Below are 22,509 nucleotides of genomic sequence, written 5' to 3' on the forward strand. Positions count from 1 at the left end.
TCCGTAGAGCTCAGAGACAGTATTGTGTCGAGCCACAGATATGGGGAAGTGTACCAAAACATTTCTGCAGCATTGAAGGTCCCCAAGAACACAGTGGCCTCCATCATTCTTAAATGGAAGAAGTTTGGAACCCCCAAGATTCTTCCTAGAGCTGGTCGCCCAGACAAACTGAGAAATCATGAGAAGGGCCTTCGTCAGGGAGGTGACCAAGAACCCGATGGTCAGTCTGACAGAGCTCCTCTGTGGAGATGGGAGAACCTTCCAGAAGGACAACCATCTCTGCAGCCCTCCACCAATCAGGTCAGACGGATGCCACTCCTCAGTAAAAGGTATATGACAGCACGCTTGGAGTTTGCCAAAAGGCACCTAAAGATTCTCAGACAATGACAAACAAGATTGAACTCTTTGGCCTGAATGCCAAGCATCACGTCACGAAACCTGGCACCATCCCTACGTTAAAGCATGGTGGTGGCAGCATCATGCTGCGGGGATGATTTTCAGCGGCACGGACTGGGAGACTAGTCAGGATCAAGGAAAAGATGAACGGAGCAAAGTACAGAGAGATCCTTGATGAAAATCTGCTCCACAGACAAGACAACACAGAAGTAGCTTTGGGGACAAGTCTCTGAATGTCCTTGAGTGGCCCAGGGGCAGAGCTTGGACTTGAATCCCAAAAAACATCTCTGGAGAAACCTGAAAATAGCTGTGCAGCAACGCTCCCCTTCCAACCTGACAGAGGTAGAGAGGATCTGCAGAGAAGAATGGGAGAAACTCCCCAAATACAGGTGTTACTGAAAAGAACTGAGTAAAGGGTCTGAATAATTATGTAAATGTTATATTTCAGTTTTAAATGTCTAAAAAACAGTTTTTACTTTGTCATTATGGGGTATTGTGTGTAGATTGATGAAGGAAAAAAACGATTTAATACATTTTAGAATTAGACTAACACAAAATGTGGGAAAAGTCAAGGGGTCTGAATAATTTAAAAATGCACTGTATAGGCTATATAGGCTATTCATCAAAGTAGCCTATTTTGCATTGAAAACCAAATATAATCTCAGCGACTGTTCAGTAAACCAAACAACAAGAATCCACCCAAAAATGTATTTTTTTTAGAAGTAATAACTAGTGATTACAGGCATAATGACAAGTTAATTAGCCTACGTACAACTGGACAAAAGGTTGTCACGACGTGTGCTGCTCTGACTCCTCTCACTCATGTGACTCAGACAATAGTGGACTTAGCTGCCTGCTGCAGTGCTCTCTCAACACACACACCTATCCAGCCCTCCCCACCACTCACTCACCTCACCTCACCTCCCTCACTCACCTACTCACTCACTCACCTCACCTCAACTCACTCACCTCACTCACTCACCTACTCACTCACTCACTCACCTCACCTCACCTCACTCACTCACCTACTCACTCACTCACTCACTCACTCACTCACTCACTCACTCACTCACTCAGTCACTCACCTCACCTCACCTCACTCACTCACCTACTCACCTACTCACTAACTCACTCACTAACTCAGCAGCAGGTCACAGTGAAATATATATATATTTTTTAAGAGAAATGCCATGGCGGCCTGTGAAACTTATAAGTCGCCCAAAAACTTGCAACCCACCTGCTACATTGTTTTCAAAGTAGCCCAATTTGGTCCGGAAAAAAAACGCAAACATGGCAACCCTGGTATCAATAGACGGCCACTCTTCCTTGCATTCACAAAATGAAGGAACAAAAACTAAAACTTTGCTATCGCCCCGTTGTGAATGGGAGTGGGACCGGTGAGGATATCATGTTACCAAAAGATGTCAGCTACTCCAAAAATACCACTCCACATGAACACATGGACATAGATGAATAGAGGGAAGCTTGTAGTAGCCTTAAGGCCCTGCCAACCCTGTCATAACAACCGTACCAAACCTCATGGACGAATATGAACCACGGCCATCTTACACTGATCTGGACGTCCTATCTAACCCCAGGAAGACAAGGTAACAGCTATTCCCTTTGACCTCTGACCTCAATGATCAGTACACCTTCTGTCTGAGGACATCTAGAAGAGCATCTGTGGAGAAAGAGGCACCATCAACCGTATTGCACCTGCTTAACAGAGGTCCTAGTGGGAGTGAGGAGCTAGTGGTGGAGGTACCCCATGTGTCCCTACTACCAGCTGGAACCAAACAGAGAGCTGCTTTCCATCTGAGCTCTAGTCTTCCAAAAGATCACATCAGCAGTCTATAAGGACATCCGAGTTCAAAATCCTGTCTTTAGCCAAACATTAAATTCTGCATTAATATAATCCACCGTTTTTACGAGTGAGTTAGCGGATCTTAAAAACTATACCCGCTGACTGAACTGAAATCTAACATCCTGTGTGTATTAAAAAGGCACAGTGTTACTCTCTGAGCATAAGTATGGATATAAAAGTCATCTGAGCAACATTCATATTTACTGATGAACATACTGAGCTCCCAGGAGTTCAACCAAAATGCTTGCCAGGAGCTTAAAAAACACCAATAAACCACACAGTGCTCTCCAAGTGGAGAGATGCTCCAAGAACAAAAACCTGCCATACACATAACATTACAAATAGTCTCCAACTGTCTTGAGTGTGTTGTTATTGTGTATGTGTGCATGTGTGTGTGAGTGAAAGACTGTCACAATGCATATTCATGCTTATACAACGGTGGGTCGTATCTTGAATGCTGATTGGTTAAAACTGCATTCCAGCCGGTGTCTGCTCCACAAGTTACCACCGGCTAAATCTGACTTTAAAATGCCTATTTACTCTGTTCCATCTGACTACGCAATTCACTGTCATCAGCCCAGCCAAGCAATTTATAAACTTGATCTCCACTATAAAAAGCATCTAGACATTATCTCACATTTCTTTTAGACTAACATTTAGTTTTCAACAGCAAATATTTGTATAAACCTTGCAGTCTGTCTCTCTGACATTTGTAACATTGTTTCAATATTGAAATTTGATCTCCAGCTGTCCTATGGTAATGAACGTGTTGGGAGTCGGGACGAGACAGAAAGGCAGACAGCTTTTCTCAGCCAGTTGAAATCATGAATCAGCTGGCATCATTTTTATGGATGTATACAAAGAAATGTCAACTGAAAAATGGTCAAACTAAACAAAATGCAGCTTGTTTGCAGTCTTTCCAGCTTCAGTTTGAAGTGATTGTGTTAGCGGTGTTGTTGGCTAGCTCCTCTAAACAACAGTGTCCTGAGGAGTGAGCACATTTTCTATTCCAGACGAAATCGTGCCTCATTAGCTCAATGTTATGGATGTATCCAAATAAATGTCCCTAGAAAACAGCTTAAACAAATGCAAATGCAATTTGCTGTTATTCTGGCTGCACTTTTTGACGTGGCTGTAAGTTAGCGATAGATGCAAGGGATAATATATAAATAGTAGTACATCGTCTCGGGCCTAACAACACTTGTGTGTGGTGTATGGTGTGTGTGTGTGTGTGTGTGATCATAGGGCAGCAATAATCTCCCGTGACTCACAATCACACAAACATAAGATTCTAAAGGGAAAATTGGCCTTCACTCAAGCTGGTGAAGGGTGATTTTGTGCGAGAAATCCATCTTCAAAATCAAATTTCTTTCAAATCAAGCTTCTTTGTTGTCCATGAATGACTTCCTCTCCCCCCAAAGCCGCAGTAATAATGTGTGGAGTCCTTTCATTATCCTTCACAAACCAGGCTTAATCCCGGAACTGGCATTAAAGAAGAGCGTAAGGCACATAAAGGTCGCCCCGCAAGTGGAAAATGGGAGCCGTAATGTTCGGTTAACACTATGGTGCTGCTGATGCAACGTTAATCCTGCAGCTGCATTGATGAGGGTTAGGGGGATAGGGGCAGTACCACACAAAAGGTCACCAACAAGTGGGTAACTGAAATAGAGCCACCATCATGAAAACCTTTCCCTCTGTTTAGCTCTACAGGTAACTGCCAAAATAAAGGAAACACCAACATAAAGCATCTTAATAGGGGCGGCAGGGTAGCCTAGTGGTTAGAGCATTGGACTAGTAACCGAAAGCTTGCAAGTTCAAATCCCCGAGCCGACAAGGTACAAAATCTGTCCTTCTGCCCTTGAACAGGCAGTTCCTAGGCCATCATTGAAAATAAGAATTTGTTCTTAACTGACTTGCCTAGTAAAATAAAAAATAGGTTGTTGGCCACCAGTAGCCAGAACTACTTCAATGCACCTTGGCATAGATTCCACAAGTGTCTGGAACTCTATTGGAGGGTTGCGACACCAGAAATTCCATCATTTGGTGTCTTGTTGATGATGGTGGAAAACGCTGTCTCAAGTGCCGCTCCAGAATCTCCCATAAGTGTTCAATTGGGTTGAGATCTGGCGGATGAGACGGCCATGGGATTTGGTTTACATTGTTTTCATGCTCATCAAACTATTCAGTGACCACTCATGCCCTGTGGATGGGGGCATTGTCATCAAAGTCATGGTAGACAAAATAATGGCCTGCTTATTATTTTGATACATGACCTTAAGCATGATGGGATGTTAATTGCTTAATTAACTCAGGAACCACACCTGTGTGGAAGCACCTGCTTTCAATATACTTTGTATCCCTCATTTACACAAGTGTTTCCATTATTTTGGCAGTTACCTGTATAACTCTGCCATTCTATTTCTCATCTTTTTCACCTTATTTTCGGATATATTTTTTCTCTTTCTCTAAATCCCCAATCAGACATGGCCTAGCTCCCATCAGTAGAAAGGTCAGAGCAGAGAGACAGGGCCCGCTGACAAGGAATGAGACATTTCCACCAAGAGTAGGCTAAGGGTAAGGGTGAGGAGAGGGGGGACTGATGGGTCTGATGGTCACACAGAAGAGCAAAGAGAGAGAGCGAGAGCGACACCCCCCCCTTCAAATGTAAAGAAAAATACATAAAACAGTCATCCATGGGTTAGTGTATCATCGTAAAACCCATAATGCCGTAATCCATTCTCATTTCCATTATAACACAAAACCACACAAACAGATTTCCCTATACGTTGAATGGTTCAGGCGCACTGAATCAGACGGCACTAAATGTCTGAATTAAAGATGGAAACATAAACCTTAATTTATCTGTCGTAATCCATCAATCACCAGATTGGATCCACTGAGCCTGTGCATGCATTATTCATAATGCATCAGTGATTTAGGAAATGTAAATGCAAATAGCACCTGTAACCTTCACACAGATTACAGGCTCCTTACATGCAGTGGACACGGATTACAGGGTTTCAAAGGGCATGCAGGCAGGCAGGCAGACAGACAGGCAGGCAGGCAGACAGGATTCCACTCTATGTGAGTGAACCTACTTTCTGCAGCCCAGTGCTCCTGCTCCCCAGCCTGCTGTGGTGCAGTGGGCTAAGCTGATTACATCTGTTGGTCTAGTGCAGTGGTCACCAACCAAAAGCAAGCCGAGATCTACCGCTAAGATTTTTTTAAACATGACTTAAAACATTTAACATAGACCTAATACATTATTACAGCATATTGGCTATATACCTGGGCTGTCAATATGGTTATTATCAGACCATATTATATTTAAAAACTTGAGCTTTGATAACAAAATAGATCAGTTGGTGTAGCACTTGCGAGGCACAACTAGGGCTGTTGCGCTGATCGTATTACCGCCACACTGGCGGTCACGAGTCATTAATGTAGTCAAATTCCACGTGACCGTTTAGTCACAGTAATTAGGCTTCTCCAAGCTCTGATGCTGTTGATAGTCAATAAGTAGCCTACCAAACTTGCTAATAGTCTGGTATTCAGCACTCTATTGTCCCTCTAATCACTCTGACATCAATACAATGTAATTTAAAATCTAATCAAACACTTCATGAGAGCCCATGAGATCATGTTACGCTACATTTCTATAGGCTATGCAAATGCACGAGAAAACAGACTGGTGGCCTCTGCTAAAAATAGGAGGATCCCATCAGCTTTCTATAGGTTAGGCCTACTGTATTTATTTCTCAACTTTCCTAATATTTAGCACATTGCTTGTATTTACAACAGGAGTATAGCCTACCTGGCTGGCATGAAAATGAACCACAAGAAAAACTTCCTCCCCTCACTATTTAAGTGCATTTATACAGGTGCATGATAATGGTCCATTCTAAAGCAAAACAAAATTCGAATATATTATTTAGTATATGTAAAGACAAGATTAAATCAAGAATAGACAGATCGGTGACATAATTAGCCTATCAACTTGTGAAATATATACAGTACCAGTCAAAAGTTTGGACACACCTACTCATTCAAGGGTTTTTCTTTATTTTTACTATTTTCTGCATTGTAGAATAATAGTGAAGACATCAAAACTATGCAACAGCACATATTTTTTTATATTTGAGATTCTTCAAAGTAGCCACCCTTTGCCTTGATGACAGCTTGGAATTAGTAGGTGTGTCCAAACCTTTGACTGGTACTGTATATTTGAGCAGCTTCCCCCTGAAAGGTCTGTGCACGGCCCTGGTACAGTAGCCTACTAACTCCCTGACCCAATACTAGAGCCTGTCTTAAATCTTCATCAGAAACACATTAGTTCTGTGTTTCATGGAATGCTGCTGCTGAATGTCATCCTGTTGTGGAATCATCAGGGGGTTTAGTAGAGGTTCATAAGAAAGGCGATCAGGACTAAATGAGGGGGGTGTCTTATTGCTAGGAGCTGCATAACAATGTATTATAACACAACATTGTGGCTGCAGAGGCAGCAGTTGGCATTGTGATGCTGTAGAAGTACCCCCCTCGCCCCTCCTCCCTCTCTCCATGCTTCTCTCTCTTCTTCCCCATGCCCCTCTCTCCCGCTCGTGCTCTTCAGTTGACCCTTTCACTCGCTAGCTCGTCTCTGCTGCCAACAGCTTTGCATTTCAAATGACGATCAATTCTCTGGACCGGCACTGTCCTTCTCTGCCATATTGACTGGCCAATTCCCAGGTAACTAAATCGCTAAGCCTGCCCCTAACTCTGTCGCACGTTGGCGATAGCTTACACATGAGAGCTTGATCGATGGGCGGCCATTAACACTGCCAAGGCAGATCAGCCAGGAGATTTACGAGGCCAGGGATGGGACATTTTTGCAGAAGGAACAGCCAAAACACACACACACACTCTCGCCGTCTGTCTGTCTGTCTCACAGCTGCTCAATTTGACCCTCTTTTACCTCAACCGTATTGTATGGAGCTAAACATCTTGCACCAACTATTGCTCATGACACATGCAGTTGCAGTACATCAATCCATAATGTACTCTCATACACCTGCATATGCACATCACACTGACAGTGTGAGGAAACTGAAACCAGGCCTTGAAATGAAAAGATGGCCTGCTTAGATCTCACACTGACTTGTCCCCCATTGACCAATACACTGTATACTGTAACTACAGTCCAAGACATACAGTACCAAGACAATGGAAGAAACTGGAACAAGAAGAAGATGGGACAAACATGGAAATGAGATGGGGATAAGAGAGGGTGGGTGGGTGGAGGAGAGGAGGAGGGAGATGGCCATAAAGACAAATAGAGTGATGAAGAGAGGAGAGAAGGACAGAGAGAGAGAGATAGAGGGAGAGATAGGGGGGGGGGGGGGGAGAGCCGCCAATCTATTTGGCATGTGCAGCCACTAGAAAGAGCCAAGAGAATAATAACTAACAGCAGCTCCTGGCTGAGAGAAGGCTGCTGCTGCAGGTCCACTGTCACACAGAGACAGAACAGCATTCTCACACGGTCTCAGAGAAGGTTTCACACACACACACACACACACATTGAAACACACACACATACACGCACCCAACTCCATTTTAGCACAGTCCTATTCAATACTGAGCATTCCCACACTGAGCATGTACATGAACACATAAGCATGTGCACAAACGTACAAAATGCAAGAGCACCCAGTCCTCCCATAAGATACCATTATCGCACAAATACTGTATAGTGACACAGAGATTGATGGGGGACAGTAGAAGAATATAAGTGTTGCCCTTTACACACTCTCCTCTAAAAACACACATAGGCACACACGAATACTCAATCTTCTTGAAGAGTCCCCTCCCCCCTCCTCTGGAATGTTCCGGCATGCACACAGTGCCATTGGAAGAGAAAATATAAACGCAACATGCAAACAATTTTCTATAAGGAAATCAGTCAATTGAAATAAATTCATTTGGCCCTAATCTATGGATTCCACATGACTGGGCAGGGGTGTAGCCATGAGTGGGCCTGGGAAGGCGTAGGCCCACCCACTTGGCAGCCAGGTCCACCCACTAGGGAGTCAGGCCCAGCCAATCAGAATGAGTTTTAAGGGCTTTATTACACACAGAAATACTCATCAGAAATGCTCACTAACAGGGATGTAAACAAATTTGTGCACAACATTTGAGAGAAATAAGCTTTTTGTGTGTATGGAACATTTCTGAGATTTTCTTTTCAGCTCATGAAACATGGGACAAACACTTTACATGTTGAGTTTATATGTTGTTCAGTGTAAATAAATAATGGACAGTTGCAATGGATGAAACCTGATGATGGTTTATTTAGTCTAAAATATGCATAGGAAAAAGAGACACGCGGCAGTATAAATATATATATGTTTCAATTGATATTCATATTTCTACCGGTAGCTGTTTGTAGCAGAAATATAATATTTTCTGCTGAGCTGTCAGTTGTAAACAAATGGATGTGTCAGCTGACTGCTGGATTAAGATGCTTCCATAGCTCCAGTGGAAGTGTGTGTGTGTGTGTGGGTGGGTGTGTGTGTGTGAACTTGGAGGGTGAGGGGAGACACCATCACTCTAAACACAGATAAAAGAATGCCTGAAATCTGCTGAGAGCAGCCAAGCTGGGGAGATCAATGTGTGTGAATGTCTTAGTGTTCATGTGTGTGCGTGCCTGAATGCCTGTGTGCATATGTGCATGCACATGCATGTGTGTGAATTATAAATAGGCTACATCGATTTGCACTGTAGTATATTTGTCTTTTAACTAGTTCGATGGCTGTGTCCTATTACCAACCCTGTGAGTGTGTGATAATGAATTGTGGACCTATACAGTATACTGAAGATGTACGTGATAGACACAGAAAGGGGAGGGAGGTTGATGGCTTACTGTTGCCCAGGCAACTCACACAAATAGCCAGGTCCTGATCCGGGTTATTGAAATGCATAGGCTTGCCTTCGCACCAATTATTAATATGTATGTGAGCATCATCTATGACAAGCGCCAAATGTCAGGCTTCTGACAGGGATATATCAGAGGGCTGTGGATAAAGCCTATGAAGACGTCCCATTTAACCCCCATATATCCTACATAGGGTTGCAAAGCTACCGGTAACTTCCCGTAATCTTCAGTAATTTAGGTAATTAACAGAAAATCTATGGCAATCTATCGTAACTATGGTAATTTATACTTGAATAACTTCATATTTAGTATACATTTTTATTTATCTGTGTCCATATTGTCCATGAGTTCTCTTGAACCATGACACCACATGGTTCAAGAGAAAATAGCGGAATTAATGAAAAAAGCATCTAATCAACAATGGCATTATTTTCAATTATCCCTGCAACTTGTCCAAATATTGACTTTTTTCTCAACTGGCAATAGTTTGGAGCCAAAACATTGACAACAAATACATATTGACATATTCAAATAAATAAGTGTAAAACAAAGAATAGAAGAAACCCTCATATTAAACACCAATGGTACTCATTAAGTTGATCATTTATATTTAAGATCATTTTGTACAGCTTTGTCATTCTATTTTTTATTTTAAAATCATCTTATTTAATTCTTTCCTTTATTTTTTAAAAGTGTTACGGCCACACAGACGGCCAGATATAGTGTAATTACAGCCACCGATGATAATCTAAAGTACCCAAAAGGGCCACTAGATGTCTTGTGATAGGTTACGTAAAATTCTTGAAAGGTACCAGAATTCTTGTCGTTTACTGTTAAAACTTTAAATATTCCAGTAATACACCCTCCCTTTGCAACCCTAGTCCATAGCTGCTTGACTACTGGCATGGAGGGAAGGAGAGGGGCGAGAGAGGCTGCAGCTGAGCTGAGATGTTCCCTTGGGGAGACTCAGCTCATGTCAGAGATAGCAATAATCTATAGTGGTGCTTCACTCTCAATTGGCCATATCATGTATCCATGTACACTGAACAAAAATATAAACGTAACATGTAAAGTGTTGGTCACATGTTAAAAAGATCCCAGAAATGTTCCCTACGTACAAAAAGCTTATTTCTCTCAAATGTTGTGCACACATTTGTTTACATCCCAGTTAGTGAGCATTTCTCCTTTGCAAATATATTGCATCCACCCGACAGGTGTGACATATCAAAAAGCTGTTTAACCAGCACGATCATTACACAGGTGCACCTTGTGCTGGGGACAATAAAAGGCCATGTCTCACGTTTCGAGGGAGTGTGCAATTGGCATGCTGATTGCAGGAATGTCCACCAGAGCTGTTGCCAGAGAATTTAATGTTAATTTATCTACCATAAGCCGCCTATACAATGTCATTTTAGAGAATTTGGAAGTATGTCCAACCAGACTCACAACTGCAGTCCACGTGTAACCACGCCAGCCCAGGACCTCCACACCCGGCTTCGTCACCTACTGCAGGGATTAATCCCGGTTTCAACTGTATTGGGCAGATGGCAGACTGCATGTATGGCGTCGTGTGGGCGAGCGGTTTGCTGATGTCAACAATGTGGACAGAGTGCCCCATGGAGGCAGTGGGATTATGGTATGGGCAGGCATAAACTACAGACAACGAACATAATTGCATTTTATATATGGCAGTTTGAATGCACAGAGATACCATGACGAGATCCTGAGGCCCATTGTCGTGCCATTCATCCGCCGCCATCACCTCATGTTTCAGCATGATAATGCCCGGCCTCATGTCACAATGATCTGTCCACAATTCCTAGAAGCTGAACATTTCCCAGTTCTTCCATGGCCTGCATATTCACCAAACATTTCACCCATTGAGCATATTTGGGATGCTCTGGATCGACATTTACGACAGCGTGTTCCAGTTCCCACCAATATCCAGCAACATTGCACAGCCATGGAAAAGGAGTGAGACAACATTTCACAGGCCACAATCAACAGCCTGAAGGAGATGTGTCGCACTGCATAAGGCAAATGGTGGTCACATCAGATACGGACTGGTTTTCTGATCCACGCCCCTACCTGTTTTTAAGGTATCTGTGACCAACAGATGCATATCTGTATTCTTAGTCATGTGAAATCCATAGATTAGGGCCTAATGATTTCATTTCAATTTACAAATTTCCTTATATGAACTGTAACTCAGTAACATTTTTGAAATTGTTGCATGAGCACGTTTATATTTTTGTTCAGTGGATGTAGGGGAGATTAGACAGAGTTGAGCTACCCTTGTTTCTAGGAAACCATACACAAAATGTATAATTTGACCAAATATTTAGGAAGTGGTCATCATTTCAAGTAGTCTGTAAAGGAAGAAACCACATGGAAAAGGTACAAGTGAGGTCAAAATAAACAAATTAATGTATTGTGTAAGAGGTTTCATGATGCTTGTATTTAAACCAAAGTGGATCATTTTAAGATTGTTGCATCAGTTAGGGTCTCTATAAGCTTCAATATGAAGTCCTAAAACTAGCATGAAAGTGCCTCCTTGTAGCTGTGTGGGCTAATATACTCATAATGTTTGCCTTGGGGTAAGTTGAGGTGGTGGTAATACTTCATTCAGTACAGAAATTTGTAGGTGGCTAAACTTACCCTGTCCTGTGACTCAACTTACCCCATACCTGGGGTAAGTTGTGCCAAAAGACCACTTCTCATAAAGCTATGATTTCAAATGTAATGTTTAGATTAATTCTGATTATTCCAGGGATACACAACATCCTAAAATATGTAAATATCTTTGTTAGAAAGAATGCTATATTTCCCTTGACGGTGATGCTGAATGTAAAAAATGGCTCAATTTACCCCACTCTCCCCTATTGCATGAATTCATGGTATATTATGAATGCATGTGCATACAGCTGCATGCATTCATTTGGGCTCCCGAGTGGAGCAGAGGTCTAAGGCACTGCATCTCAGTGCTAGAGGCGTCACTACAAACACCCTGGTTCAATTCCAGGCTGTATCACAACCGGCCGTGCTTGTGAATCCCATAGGGCAGCTCACAGTTGGCCCAGCTTCGCCCGGGTTTGGCCAGTGTAGGCCGTCATTGTAAATAATAACTTGTTCTTAGTTAAATAAAGGTTAAATAAAAAAAAATACAAATAAACAATTACATGTTTTTATTTTTTATTAATGTATACTGTATGTCCATATGCCAACTTATACTGTATTTAGGACATGCATATTCCCCAAATGTATGCATCTTTAAAAAAGCATTCTATACTGTAAACTACACTACATGATCACAAGTATGTGGGACTTCCGACAGAGATGGCCGCCTCCCTTCGCGTTCTTAGGAAACTATGCAGTATTTTGGTTTTTTGATGTATTATTTCTTACATTGTTACCCCAGGAAATCTTAAGTCTTATTACATACAGCCGGGAGGAACTATTGGATATAAGAGCAACGTCAACTCACCAACATTACGACCAGGAATATGACTTTCCCGAAGCGGATCCTCTGTTTTGTCCATCACCCAGGAAAATGGATCAGAACCCAGCAGGCAACCCAAAACAACTGTGTCGCAGAAGGGGCAGACGGAGCGGTCTTCTGGTCAGGCTCCGTAGACAGGCACATTGCGCACCACTCCCTACCATTATACTCGCCAATGTCCAGTCTCTTGACAAAAAGGTAGACGGAATCCGAGCAAGGGTTGCCTTCCAGAGAGACATCAGAGATTGTAACATTCTTTGTTTCACGGAAACATGGCTCACTTGGGCTACGTTATGAGTCGGTACAGCCACCTGGTTTCTTCACGCATTGTGCCGACAGAAACAAACATCTCTCTGGTAAGAAGAAGGGCGTGGGTGTATGCCTTATGATTAACGAGACGTGGTGTGATCATAACAACATACAGGTACTCAAGTCCTTTTGTTCACCTGACCTAGAATTCCTTAAAATCAAATGCTGACCGCATTATCTACCAAGAGAATTCTCTTCGATTATAATCACAGTCGTGTATAACCCCCCCTCCCCAAGCAGACACATCGACGGCCTTGAAAGAAGGTAATTGGCCTCTATGTAAACTGGAAACCACATATCCTGAGGCTGTATTTATTGTAGCTGGGGATTTTAACAAGATGAATCTGAAAACAAGGCTCCCCAAATTGTATCAGCATATCTAACGCACGACCTGGCTGGCAAGTGCTCAGGTCTGTTCAACGCTGGTCCGACCAATCGGATTCCACGCTTCAAGATAGCTTCGATCACGTGGACTGGGATATGTTCCGCATAGCGTTGGACAATAACATTGATGAATACGCTGATTCGGTGAGCGTGTTTATTAGAAAGTGCATTGGTGATGTCGTACCCACAGCGACTATTAAAACCTTCCCCAACCAGAAACTGTGGATTGATGGCAGCATTCGCGAGAAAACTGAAAGCGTGAACCACTGCTTTTAATCAGGGCAAGGCGACCGTAAACATGACTGAATACAAACAGTGTAGCTATTCCCTCCACAAGGCAATCAAACAAGCTAAGTGTCAGTATAGAGACAAAGTAGAGTTGCAATTCAACGGCTCAGACACGAGAGGTATGTGGTAGGGTCAACAGTCAATCACGGACTTCAAAAAGAAAACCAGCCCCGTCGTGGACCACGATGTCTTGCTCCCAGACAAACTAAACAACTTCTTTGCTCGCTTTGAGGACAATACAGTGCCACTGACATGGCCCGCTACCAAAACCTGTGGGCTCTCCTTCACTGCAGCCAACGTGAGTAAAACATTTAAACGTGTTAAGCCTCGCAGGGCTGCCGGCCCAGACGGCATCCCTAGCTGCGTCCTCAGAGCATGCACAGACCAGCTGGCTGGTGTGTTTATGGACATATTCAATCAATACTTATCCCAGTCTGCAGTTCCCACATGCTTCAAGACCCTGGGTCTCGACCCTGCCTGTGCAACTGGGTCCTGGACTTCCTGATGGGCCGCCCGCAGGTGGTGAGGGCAGGAAACAACATCTCCACCCCGCTGATCCTCAACACTGGGGCCCCACAAGGGTGCGTTCTCAGCCCTCTCCTGTACTCCCTGTTCACCCATGACTGCGTGGCTATGCACGCCACCAACTCAATCATCAAGTTTGCAGACGACACTACAGTGGTAGGCTTGATTACCAACAACAATGAGACAGCCTACAGGGAGGGGGTGAGGGCCCTCGGAGGGTCAGGAAAATAACCTCACACTCAATGCCAACAAAACAAAGGAGATGATCGTGGACGTCAGGAAACAGCAGAGGGAGCACCCCCCTATCTACATCGACAGAACAGTAGCGGAGAAGGTGGAAAGTTTTAAGTACCTCGGCGTACACATCACGGACAAACTGAAATGGTCCACCCACAGAGACAGCAGGGTGAAGAAGGCGCAACAGCACCTCTTCAACCTCAGGAGGCTGAAGAAATTTGGCTTGTCACCAAAAACACTCACAAACTTCTACAGATGCACAATCGAGAGCATCCTGTTGGGCTGTATCACCGTCTGGTACGGCAACTGCTCCGCCCACAATCGTAAGGCTCTCCAGAGGGTAGTGAGGTCTGCACAACGCATCACCGGGGGCAAACTACCTGCCCTCCAGGACACCTACACAAGGACAACAACCACCCGAGCCACTGCCTGTTCACCCCGCTATTATCATCCAGAAGGCGAGGTCAGTACAGGTGCATCAAAGCTGGGACCGAGAGACTAAAAAACAGCTTCTATCTCAAGGCCATCTGACTGTTAAACAGCCATAACTAACATTGAGTGGCTGCTGCCAACATACTGACTCACCTCTAGCCACTTTAATAATGTAAAAAGTAATGAAAAATGTATCACTAGCCACTTTAAACAATGCCACTTCATATAATGTTTACATACCCTACATTACTCATCTCATATGTATATACTGTACTCTATACCATCTACTGCATCTTGCCTACGTCGTTCGGCCATCGCTCATCCATCTATTTTTATGTACATATTCTTATTCATTCCTTTACACTTGTGTGTATAAGGTAGCTGTTGTGAAATTGTTAGATTACTTGTTTGATATTACTGCATGGTCAGAACTAGAAGCAGAAATATTTCGCTACCCTCGCATTAACATCTGCTAACCATGTGTATGTGAAAAATAACATTTGATTTGACCTGCGTGTTTTTGATGGTGTTTGATGGGGTTGAGGTAAGGGCTCTGTGCAGGCCAGTCAAGTTTATCCACACCAATCTCGACAAACCATTTCTGTATGGACCTTGATTTGTGCACGGGGGCATTGTCATGCTGAAACAGGAAAGGGCCTTCCCCAAACTGTCGCCACAAAATTTGGAACACAGAATAGTCTAGAATGTCATCATATGCTGTAGCGTTAAGATTTTCCTTCACTGGAACTAAGGGGCCTAGCTCGAACCATGAAAAGCAGCCCCAGACCATTATTCCTCCTCCACCAACTTTACAGTTGGCATTATACATTGGGGCAGGTAGCGTTCTCCTGGCATCTGTCAAACCCAGATTCTGTCAGACTGCCAGATGGTGAAGCGTGCTGGCATTGTGCATGGTGATCTTAGGCTTGTGTGTGGCTGCTCGGCCATGGAAACCCATTTCATGAAGCTCCTGACGAACAGTTCTTGTGCTGACGTTGCTTCCAGAGGCCGTTTGGAACTCGGTAGTGAGTGTTGCAACCGGAGGACAGATGATTTTTTACACGCTATGCACTTCAGTATCGGTGGTGCCGTTCTGTGAGCTTGTGTAGCCTATCACTTCGCGGCTGAGCCGTTGTTGCTCCTAGACGTTTCTACTTCACAATAACACTAGCTCTAGCTGGGCAGAAATTTGACGAACTGACTTGTTGGAAAAGTGGCATCCTTTGACGGTGCCACATTGAGAGACACTGAGCTCTTCAGTAAGGCCATTCTACTGCCAATGTTTGTCAATGGAGATTGCATGGGTGTGTGCTCGATTTCACACACCCGTCAGCAATGGGTGTTGCTGAAATAGTCTAATCCACTAATTTGAAGGGGTGTCCACATACTTCTGTATATAAAGTGTAGCACGCTATCTACAGTGGCATTAACAGAAAACACTGGGGGAAAACTGCTATTGACGCTATTATATTCTACTTACAGTAAATGTACAGCATGCTGTAAGCAAGCTATCAGTTAATCAGTGAATTACTAATAACAAATGTTAAATCCATAATATCAAAGGAGGAATGACTAAAAAGCCACAGATATGATTGGTGAATGACATGGTGTTTAGCATCTAAGCCTTGCAGCATTGGAGCATTGGGACCCCTGCTACTACTGGCACTTCCTGTTCACCTAAGCATGCTTAACTCTACGGGCTGAGCCCATGCAAACATCAGTTTAATTTACCCCATAATATGGTTGACTGGAGGAATTAATACATCAAATACATCAGGAGGAAACTCTCCACAGGGACTCCCAGTCTATTAGAATTTTGGCAGGCCAACGAGAAAATACACCCATCACCCAAGCAACAGCATTGGATGCTTTGACAAATCTGCACTCCCAAAAAGAATACACAGAATCAAATGGATAGCAGACGTTATACTGAAAGATATAATGTTGAAATAACAATGGTATTACACTATTACTGAAAGAATAATAGTGTACAAATGAAAACAATCTGTTGGACACCAGCCATCTTCCAAAGCACCCCCATTTCTAACATGATTTCTATGGGAAATCTTGAATAACACCTACGCAATGGAAAAGTGTGTGACAATGATTTGTCCACTGGATTGGGTGGACAGTCACACCCAAGTGACGTGTGATGTTGATTTCCCAGTGACGTATTAGGCAGCCAGGTGAAAGGACTCAGACTGGTTGGCATGAGGTGCTGGGTTTAGTCATGGCGTTCATGAGACTTGTCATCCTGCATGCACAGAGAACAGCTGTTGCCATCAAGCCCAGGCCCCAAGACATGGGAACTGCAATCTGGACTGTGTTTGTTGAATACAGTGCAGAGTATATCTAACTGAGGGTGAAACATACATTAAAAACCAACAACCCCCCCAAGCTGAAACTGTGTACAGTCTTACTCAAGACAATAACACATAGCCTAATACACTGATTCATAATGTGCAGTACCATTGGCTCAAACACTCTGCAAAACAAACAAGGAAGTAAAGGTTGTCCATTACATCGCTCTAATGGCATGAGGCTAGTTAGCATAGGTGATAATGTTATATATCCAGATGATCTACAGGCAAAGAGGCCTCTATACAGTATATCTCAGTGTATAGGAGACAACTCTGTAATCAGCCCTTCGCTGTCCCGAGGAAAACTAGCATATATTTCAGTGTTTGTAGAAGTGTGACTTGCAGCACATTCTACTCCCTAAACCTGACATGGGGAAAACAATGAGCTCTGAATTTCAAGAATCATGATTTAAAAAAAAAACTTGTCACAAACTGGTGGGGTTGAGATGCGTATTGCAGAAGGATGCTTCCCATAGGTTACAGCATGCCGTTTCAGATATCTGTGTGCATAATAACACATGCCAAGCTAGATAGAACAGTACTTGCCGAAGGAGACATGGCAATATCTACAATACACAAGTCCAATACACCTAAAAGGATGGAACTGTTACCTTTTGTTATTATTACTGGGGTACAATTTTATTTTATTTTTTGCAGGCTGTTGGTTTAATGGTAGACTGCTGGCAAACCAACAGAAGACAACAGAATGAAAAACACAACTGCATATCCTGGTCACATGAAGCATTAAGTGTCCAATACCAATTATTTTGGCATTACACTCAAAATATAGCCTACAGGTGGTAACATAATAGCAGTAAAGGTTTAACCTAATACTTTGCAACTGACAAAACTCAGGCTGCAACGTTGGCACTACTATGCCCATCCCAGTCAAATGTGACCGGTTGACAAGAACAGCCTGCCAGACCAGCAAGCAGTGTGTGTTAGGCCTTGCACGCCTAGTGTGTACATTTTAACAAATGATAAAAAAAGTGAAAATGAATATGTTCTATCATTATAACAGTGGAAGTGCAATGATAACACAAAGTAACTGCCTTAGCAGCAAAAGAAACTGACACTTGGCAATGGCAATATTGTATTGCTGACATCTCTTTGTAGGCAGCGAAAGTTCATGCCAGATGTAACATCATTACATGGTTGTCTTGCAATAGAGGATTTAAATAGTAACCTTTAAATAACACTTACCGGAACAGACATCTTGTGATGTGTTGTTAGAGTAGGCTATGCCTCTATTAGACTACAAAAAAAAATGTATAGGTTATTTAATTAAGAAGCTGTAGGCTACTTTTTCAACAACAGCAAAAAAAGCTATTTTCTTCAGGACGCCTTCGATGTCAGCCTTTATTCCATGTTTTTCCTTTAAAATGCATCTACATCAGTGTCAGTTCTCCGTTCCGGTTGAGTTGGGAATAAATGTCAGGGATATGGTGGGATTTTCCAAGCTAGGAGCAGCCCACCAAATGCGGCGCAGTCCAGCTCATGAACGTCCAGAGCTCCCGTCTCCAACACACCGTAAACACTCTCCTCTTGTTCTTCTATGTCACACGTTTCGTTAATTTTCCCAATAATCCAATGTAAAATATAATTTTTTAAATCGCAACTTTGCGTTCAGTGTCAAACAGAATGAAAAAAGATTGTCTCCAGTCTTGCGCCTGCTGCGTGTATCACTGCTGCTGCACGAAAGACCGCTGCGCTCTATACGGTTCTAATGGAACCGTCAAGTTTTGTTTAAAGGGATGGTCTCCCGTTTTCCACCATCAAAAAGAAGAGGCAGCAATAAGATTAAGGTTTTTGTCGTGATAAGGCCTGCCCTACCGTATCATGTTAAACTCATGCTCTCCTAAATAAATCTATTGAAATATATGCAGAATCATTTCTGAGCTCCCCAAGGTTGCCACTTAAAGGGAATGTCTACATTGTCGTCGGCTATCGTGGGTGAATTGTCCAATAGGCCAAGATACACTTATGGTCATGTATCCACATCTGAAGGTTAGGATGTTGTCAAATGTATCGCACCAATTAATGTGAAGTTTAATAAATGGAAAATATACCTATACAATAAAGTGGCCTAGGTTGAAGTGTAGGTTTCTTTTGAAGTGATTTTGGGACACCTTTTGCACAAATCACCTTATGCACTACTCTATGATCAGCCTCTCTCCAAATGCATAAATTAACACTATGGACCATAAAAAGCACTTTCATGGTAGGAGATAAGTTGTGCTAAGAAACAATGACAGTGTACAGGCAACACCTCAGAGAAGGTTTTAGTAAAAATGCATTGTTCGACTTTTTATGAAGATGTATCACCCCTTTAATTATCTGGACTAAATAACAGTCAGTTTGATGCATTGGGAGACATAACATTATAAGCCTTGTTATAAGACATAATGGCTCAAATATGCTTAAAACAACTTATAAAGAAGTGTTACCAAAGCCTCTAGCTGGTGTTACCAAAGCCTCTACCAGAGCTTTTAGTGTTTGGATAGCAGGGAGGGGAAGGCATTCGGACAATTTGCTCCTGCTGTTATTTGAGATTCTTGTGTCAGTGATTATAATTATCCTCCCAAAGGTGTTGGCTTTTTAAAATCAACATCTCGGTTTGAAACGATGGTATTTGGTGACAGACAGCTACACATGCCTAGAGGTGAAGATGGGAAATGTGTGTCAGATATATCAGGCATTCCTAGCGGCAACCTAAGGCTCAGCCAACCACCTATATGTGGAAAACCACTGGGGGCCTCTTTTAGGGGTTAAATTGGGATTTTATAGGAGTTTAAGCCAGGGTCAGAGTGTGGGTAAAGATTTGCGTTTCAAGTTGATGTAAGGTTTGAAATTAGGGTTAAAGGTTACAGTTGGTTTTTCACACTATAATAAGACTTCCTTCCCTTGACAAAAGCACAGCAACTGTATATAATCTAAATCGTTGTTTCCCAGCCAACTCTCTCTTCCATACTCCTTTAACCTGTTCTTTATCCATCCTCTTTGCCTTTCTTCCAATCTATTTTTACGACACGGTCAAGCACAGGTTGTGCAGATGAGAATAGTTCAACTACCACCTACATACAAGGGAGGTGAGAGGTGAACAGTGGTCAAGTTAAACTGAGCATAAGAAACGGTGACACAGTGAGTGAGTTTAAAAGGCATTTGCAGGGTAACAGCATGGTGGAAGTGAGCAGTCTGTGTAGGAAAGAGACAAGCTGGGAGAATTACTTGGGGCTCCCAAAGTCGCTTAACCATCTAAGAGAAGTAACAGAAAAGAAATAAGGGCAGAAGGTGTATTTGACTAAAAATGAGGATGACTTGCTCTCCACAGCTCTGGAGAGTGCACTGGTCTCTCTCTCGGCGTGTGTGTGGGTGGGTGCGGGAGCAATTGAATAAAGATGAGGATGACTGCTCATCTGCTTAGTCTGTGAGAAAGAGAAAGGAGAGAGAGAGAGCGAGGAGCAAGGGAGACAGAGGTGTGTGTAACAGCAGTGTAGAATAAATCATGCAGGCCACTGCAGGCCTAGTTTCGGCTGTGGTGGGGGCTGGTGTTGGTGTAGGAGCCTGTACAGAAATGTCAAATAAAATGTTATTCATCACATGCGTCGTAAACAGGTGTAGACTAAAAGTGAAATGCTTACTTAGGGGCCCTTCCCTACAACAGGTGTAGAATAACAGTGAAATGCTTACTTACGGGCCCTTCCCTACAACAGGTGTAGAATAACAGTGAAATGCTTACTTACGGGCCCTTCCCTACAACAGGTGTAGAATAACAGTGAAATGCTTACTTAGGGGCCCTTCCCTACAACAGGTGTAGAATAACAGTGAAATGCTTACTTACGGGCCCTTCCCTACAACAGGTGTAGAATAACAGTGAAATGCTTACTTACGGGCCCTTCCCTACAACAGGTGTAGAATAACAGTGAAATGCTTACTTACGGGCCCTTCCCTACAATGCAGAGAGAAAATAGAGAAATAATAGAAAGGTAATAATACTGTAAATACACAATGAGTAACAATAACTTGGCTATATACACAAGGTACCAGTTCCGGGTCAATGTGCGGAGGAATAAGGTCATTGAGGAAGATAATGTACGTACATATAACTAGGACTAAAGTGACTAGGCAACAGAATAGATAATAAACAGAGGCAGCAGCGTATGTGTTGAGTCAAAAAAGTTCAACGCATATAGTCCGGGTAGCCATTTGGTTAACTATACTGAACAAAAATATAAAACAGAACATGTAACTGTTGGCCCATGTTTCATGAGCTGAAAAAAAAAAATCCCCAAAAGCTTATTTCTCTCAGATTTGGTGCACACATTTGTTTACATACCTTTTAGTGAGCATTTCCCCCTTTCCAAGATAATCCAGCCATCTGACAGGTGTGGCATATCCCAGGACCTCACATTCGGCTTCTTCACCTGCGGGATCGTCTGAGACCAGCCACCCAGACAGCTGATGAAACTGAGGAGTATTTCTGTCTGTAATTAAGCACTTTTGTGGGGGGGAAATAATTCTGATTGCCTGGGACTTGCTCCCAAGTGGGTGGGCCTATGCCCTCCCAGGCCCACCCATAGCTGCACCCCTGCCCAGTCATATGAACTAGATTAGGCCGTCCTTTATTTATTTCAATTGACTGGTTTCCTTATATAAACTGTACCTCAGTAAAGTTGTTGAGTTTATATTTAACTAACTATTTAGCAGTCTTATGGCTTGTGGGTAGAAGCTGCTCAGGGTACTCTTGGTTCCAGACTTGCAACAAAATCAAATCAAATCAAATCTTATTGGTCACATACACGTGTTTAGCAGATGTTATTGCGGGTGTATCGAAATGCTTGGCATCGGTACCACTTGCCGTACAGTAGCAGAGAGAACAGTCTATGATTTGGGTGGCTGTAGTCTTTTACAATTTGTAGGGCCTCCCTCTGGGCCGTACGCACTACCCTCTGTAGCGCCTTGCGGTTGGAGGCCATGCCATACCAAGTTGCCATAACAAGTCAAGATGCTCTCAATGGTACAGCAGTATAACTTTTTGAGGACCTCAGGGCCCATGCCAAATCTTTTCAGCCTCCTGAGGGGGAAGAGGCCCTATTCATGACTGTGTTTGTGGACAGCGAGGAACTTGAAGCTCTCAACCTGCCCCGTCAATGTGAAATGTGCCAGTGATGAAGTAGAAATGTAATGCAGGAAGCACATCCGCACTGGGGAGCCTGCTGCCTGCCTCCTACATCGGCCTACATAGCCTATAGGACAGAATAAGCTGCATCCAATATGCAACGGTTTGTGTACTGTACGTGAGTGTGTT

At 43.1% G+C, this 22,509-nt stretch overlaps 1 protein-coding gene across 2 annotated transcripts in view; it reads right to left on the reverse strand.

Moving 5' to 3' along the window:
* Window positions 1-18,911, reverse strand: part of LOC109889323 (breast cancer anti-estrogen resistance protein 1-like) — a 116,106-nt gene extending 97,195 nt beyond the window's left edge. For both annotated transcript variants that reach the window (XM_031822735.1, XM_031822734.1), the window contains exon 1: window positions 18,405-18,911. In XM_031822735.1, the coding sequence (XP_031678595.1) occupies window positions 18,405-18,416 (12 nt within the window). In that variant the 5' untranslated portion in view covers window positions 18,417-18,911. The remainder of the gene's footprint in view (window positions 1-18,404) is intronic.
* Window positions 18,912-22,509: the final 3,598 nt, after the last annotated feature.

Source organism: Oncorhynchus kisutch, linkage group LG4, assembly GCF_002021735.2.
Source record: "Oncorhynchus kisutch isolate 150728-3 linkage group LG4, Okis_V2, whole genome shotgun sequence".
NCBI lineage: Eukaryota > Metazoa > Chordata > Actinopteri > Salmoniformes > Salmonidae > Oncorhynchus > Oncorhynchus kisutch.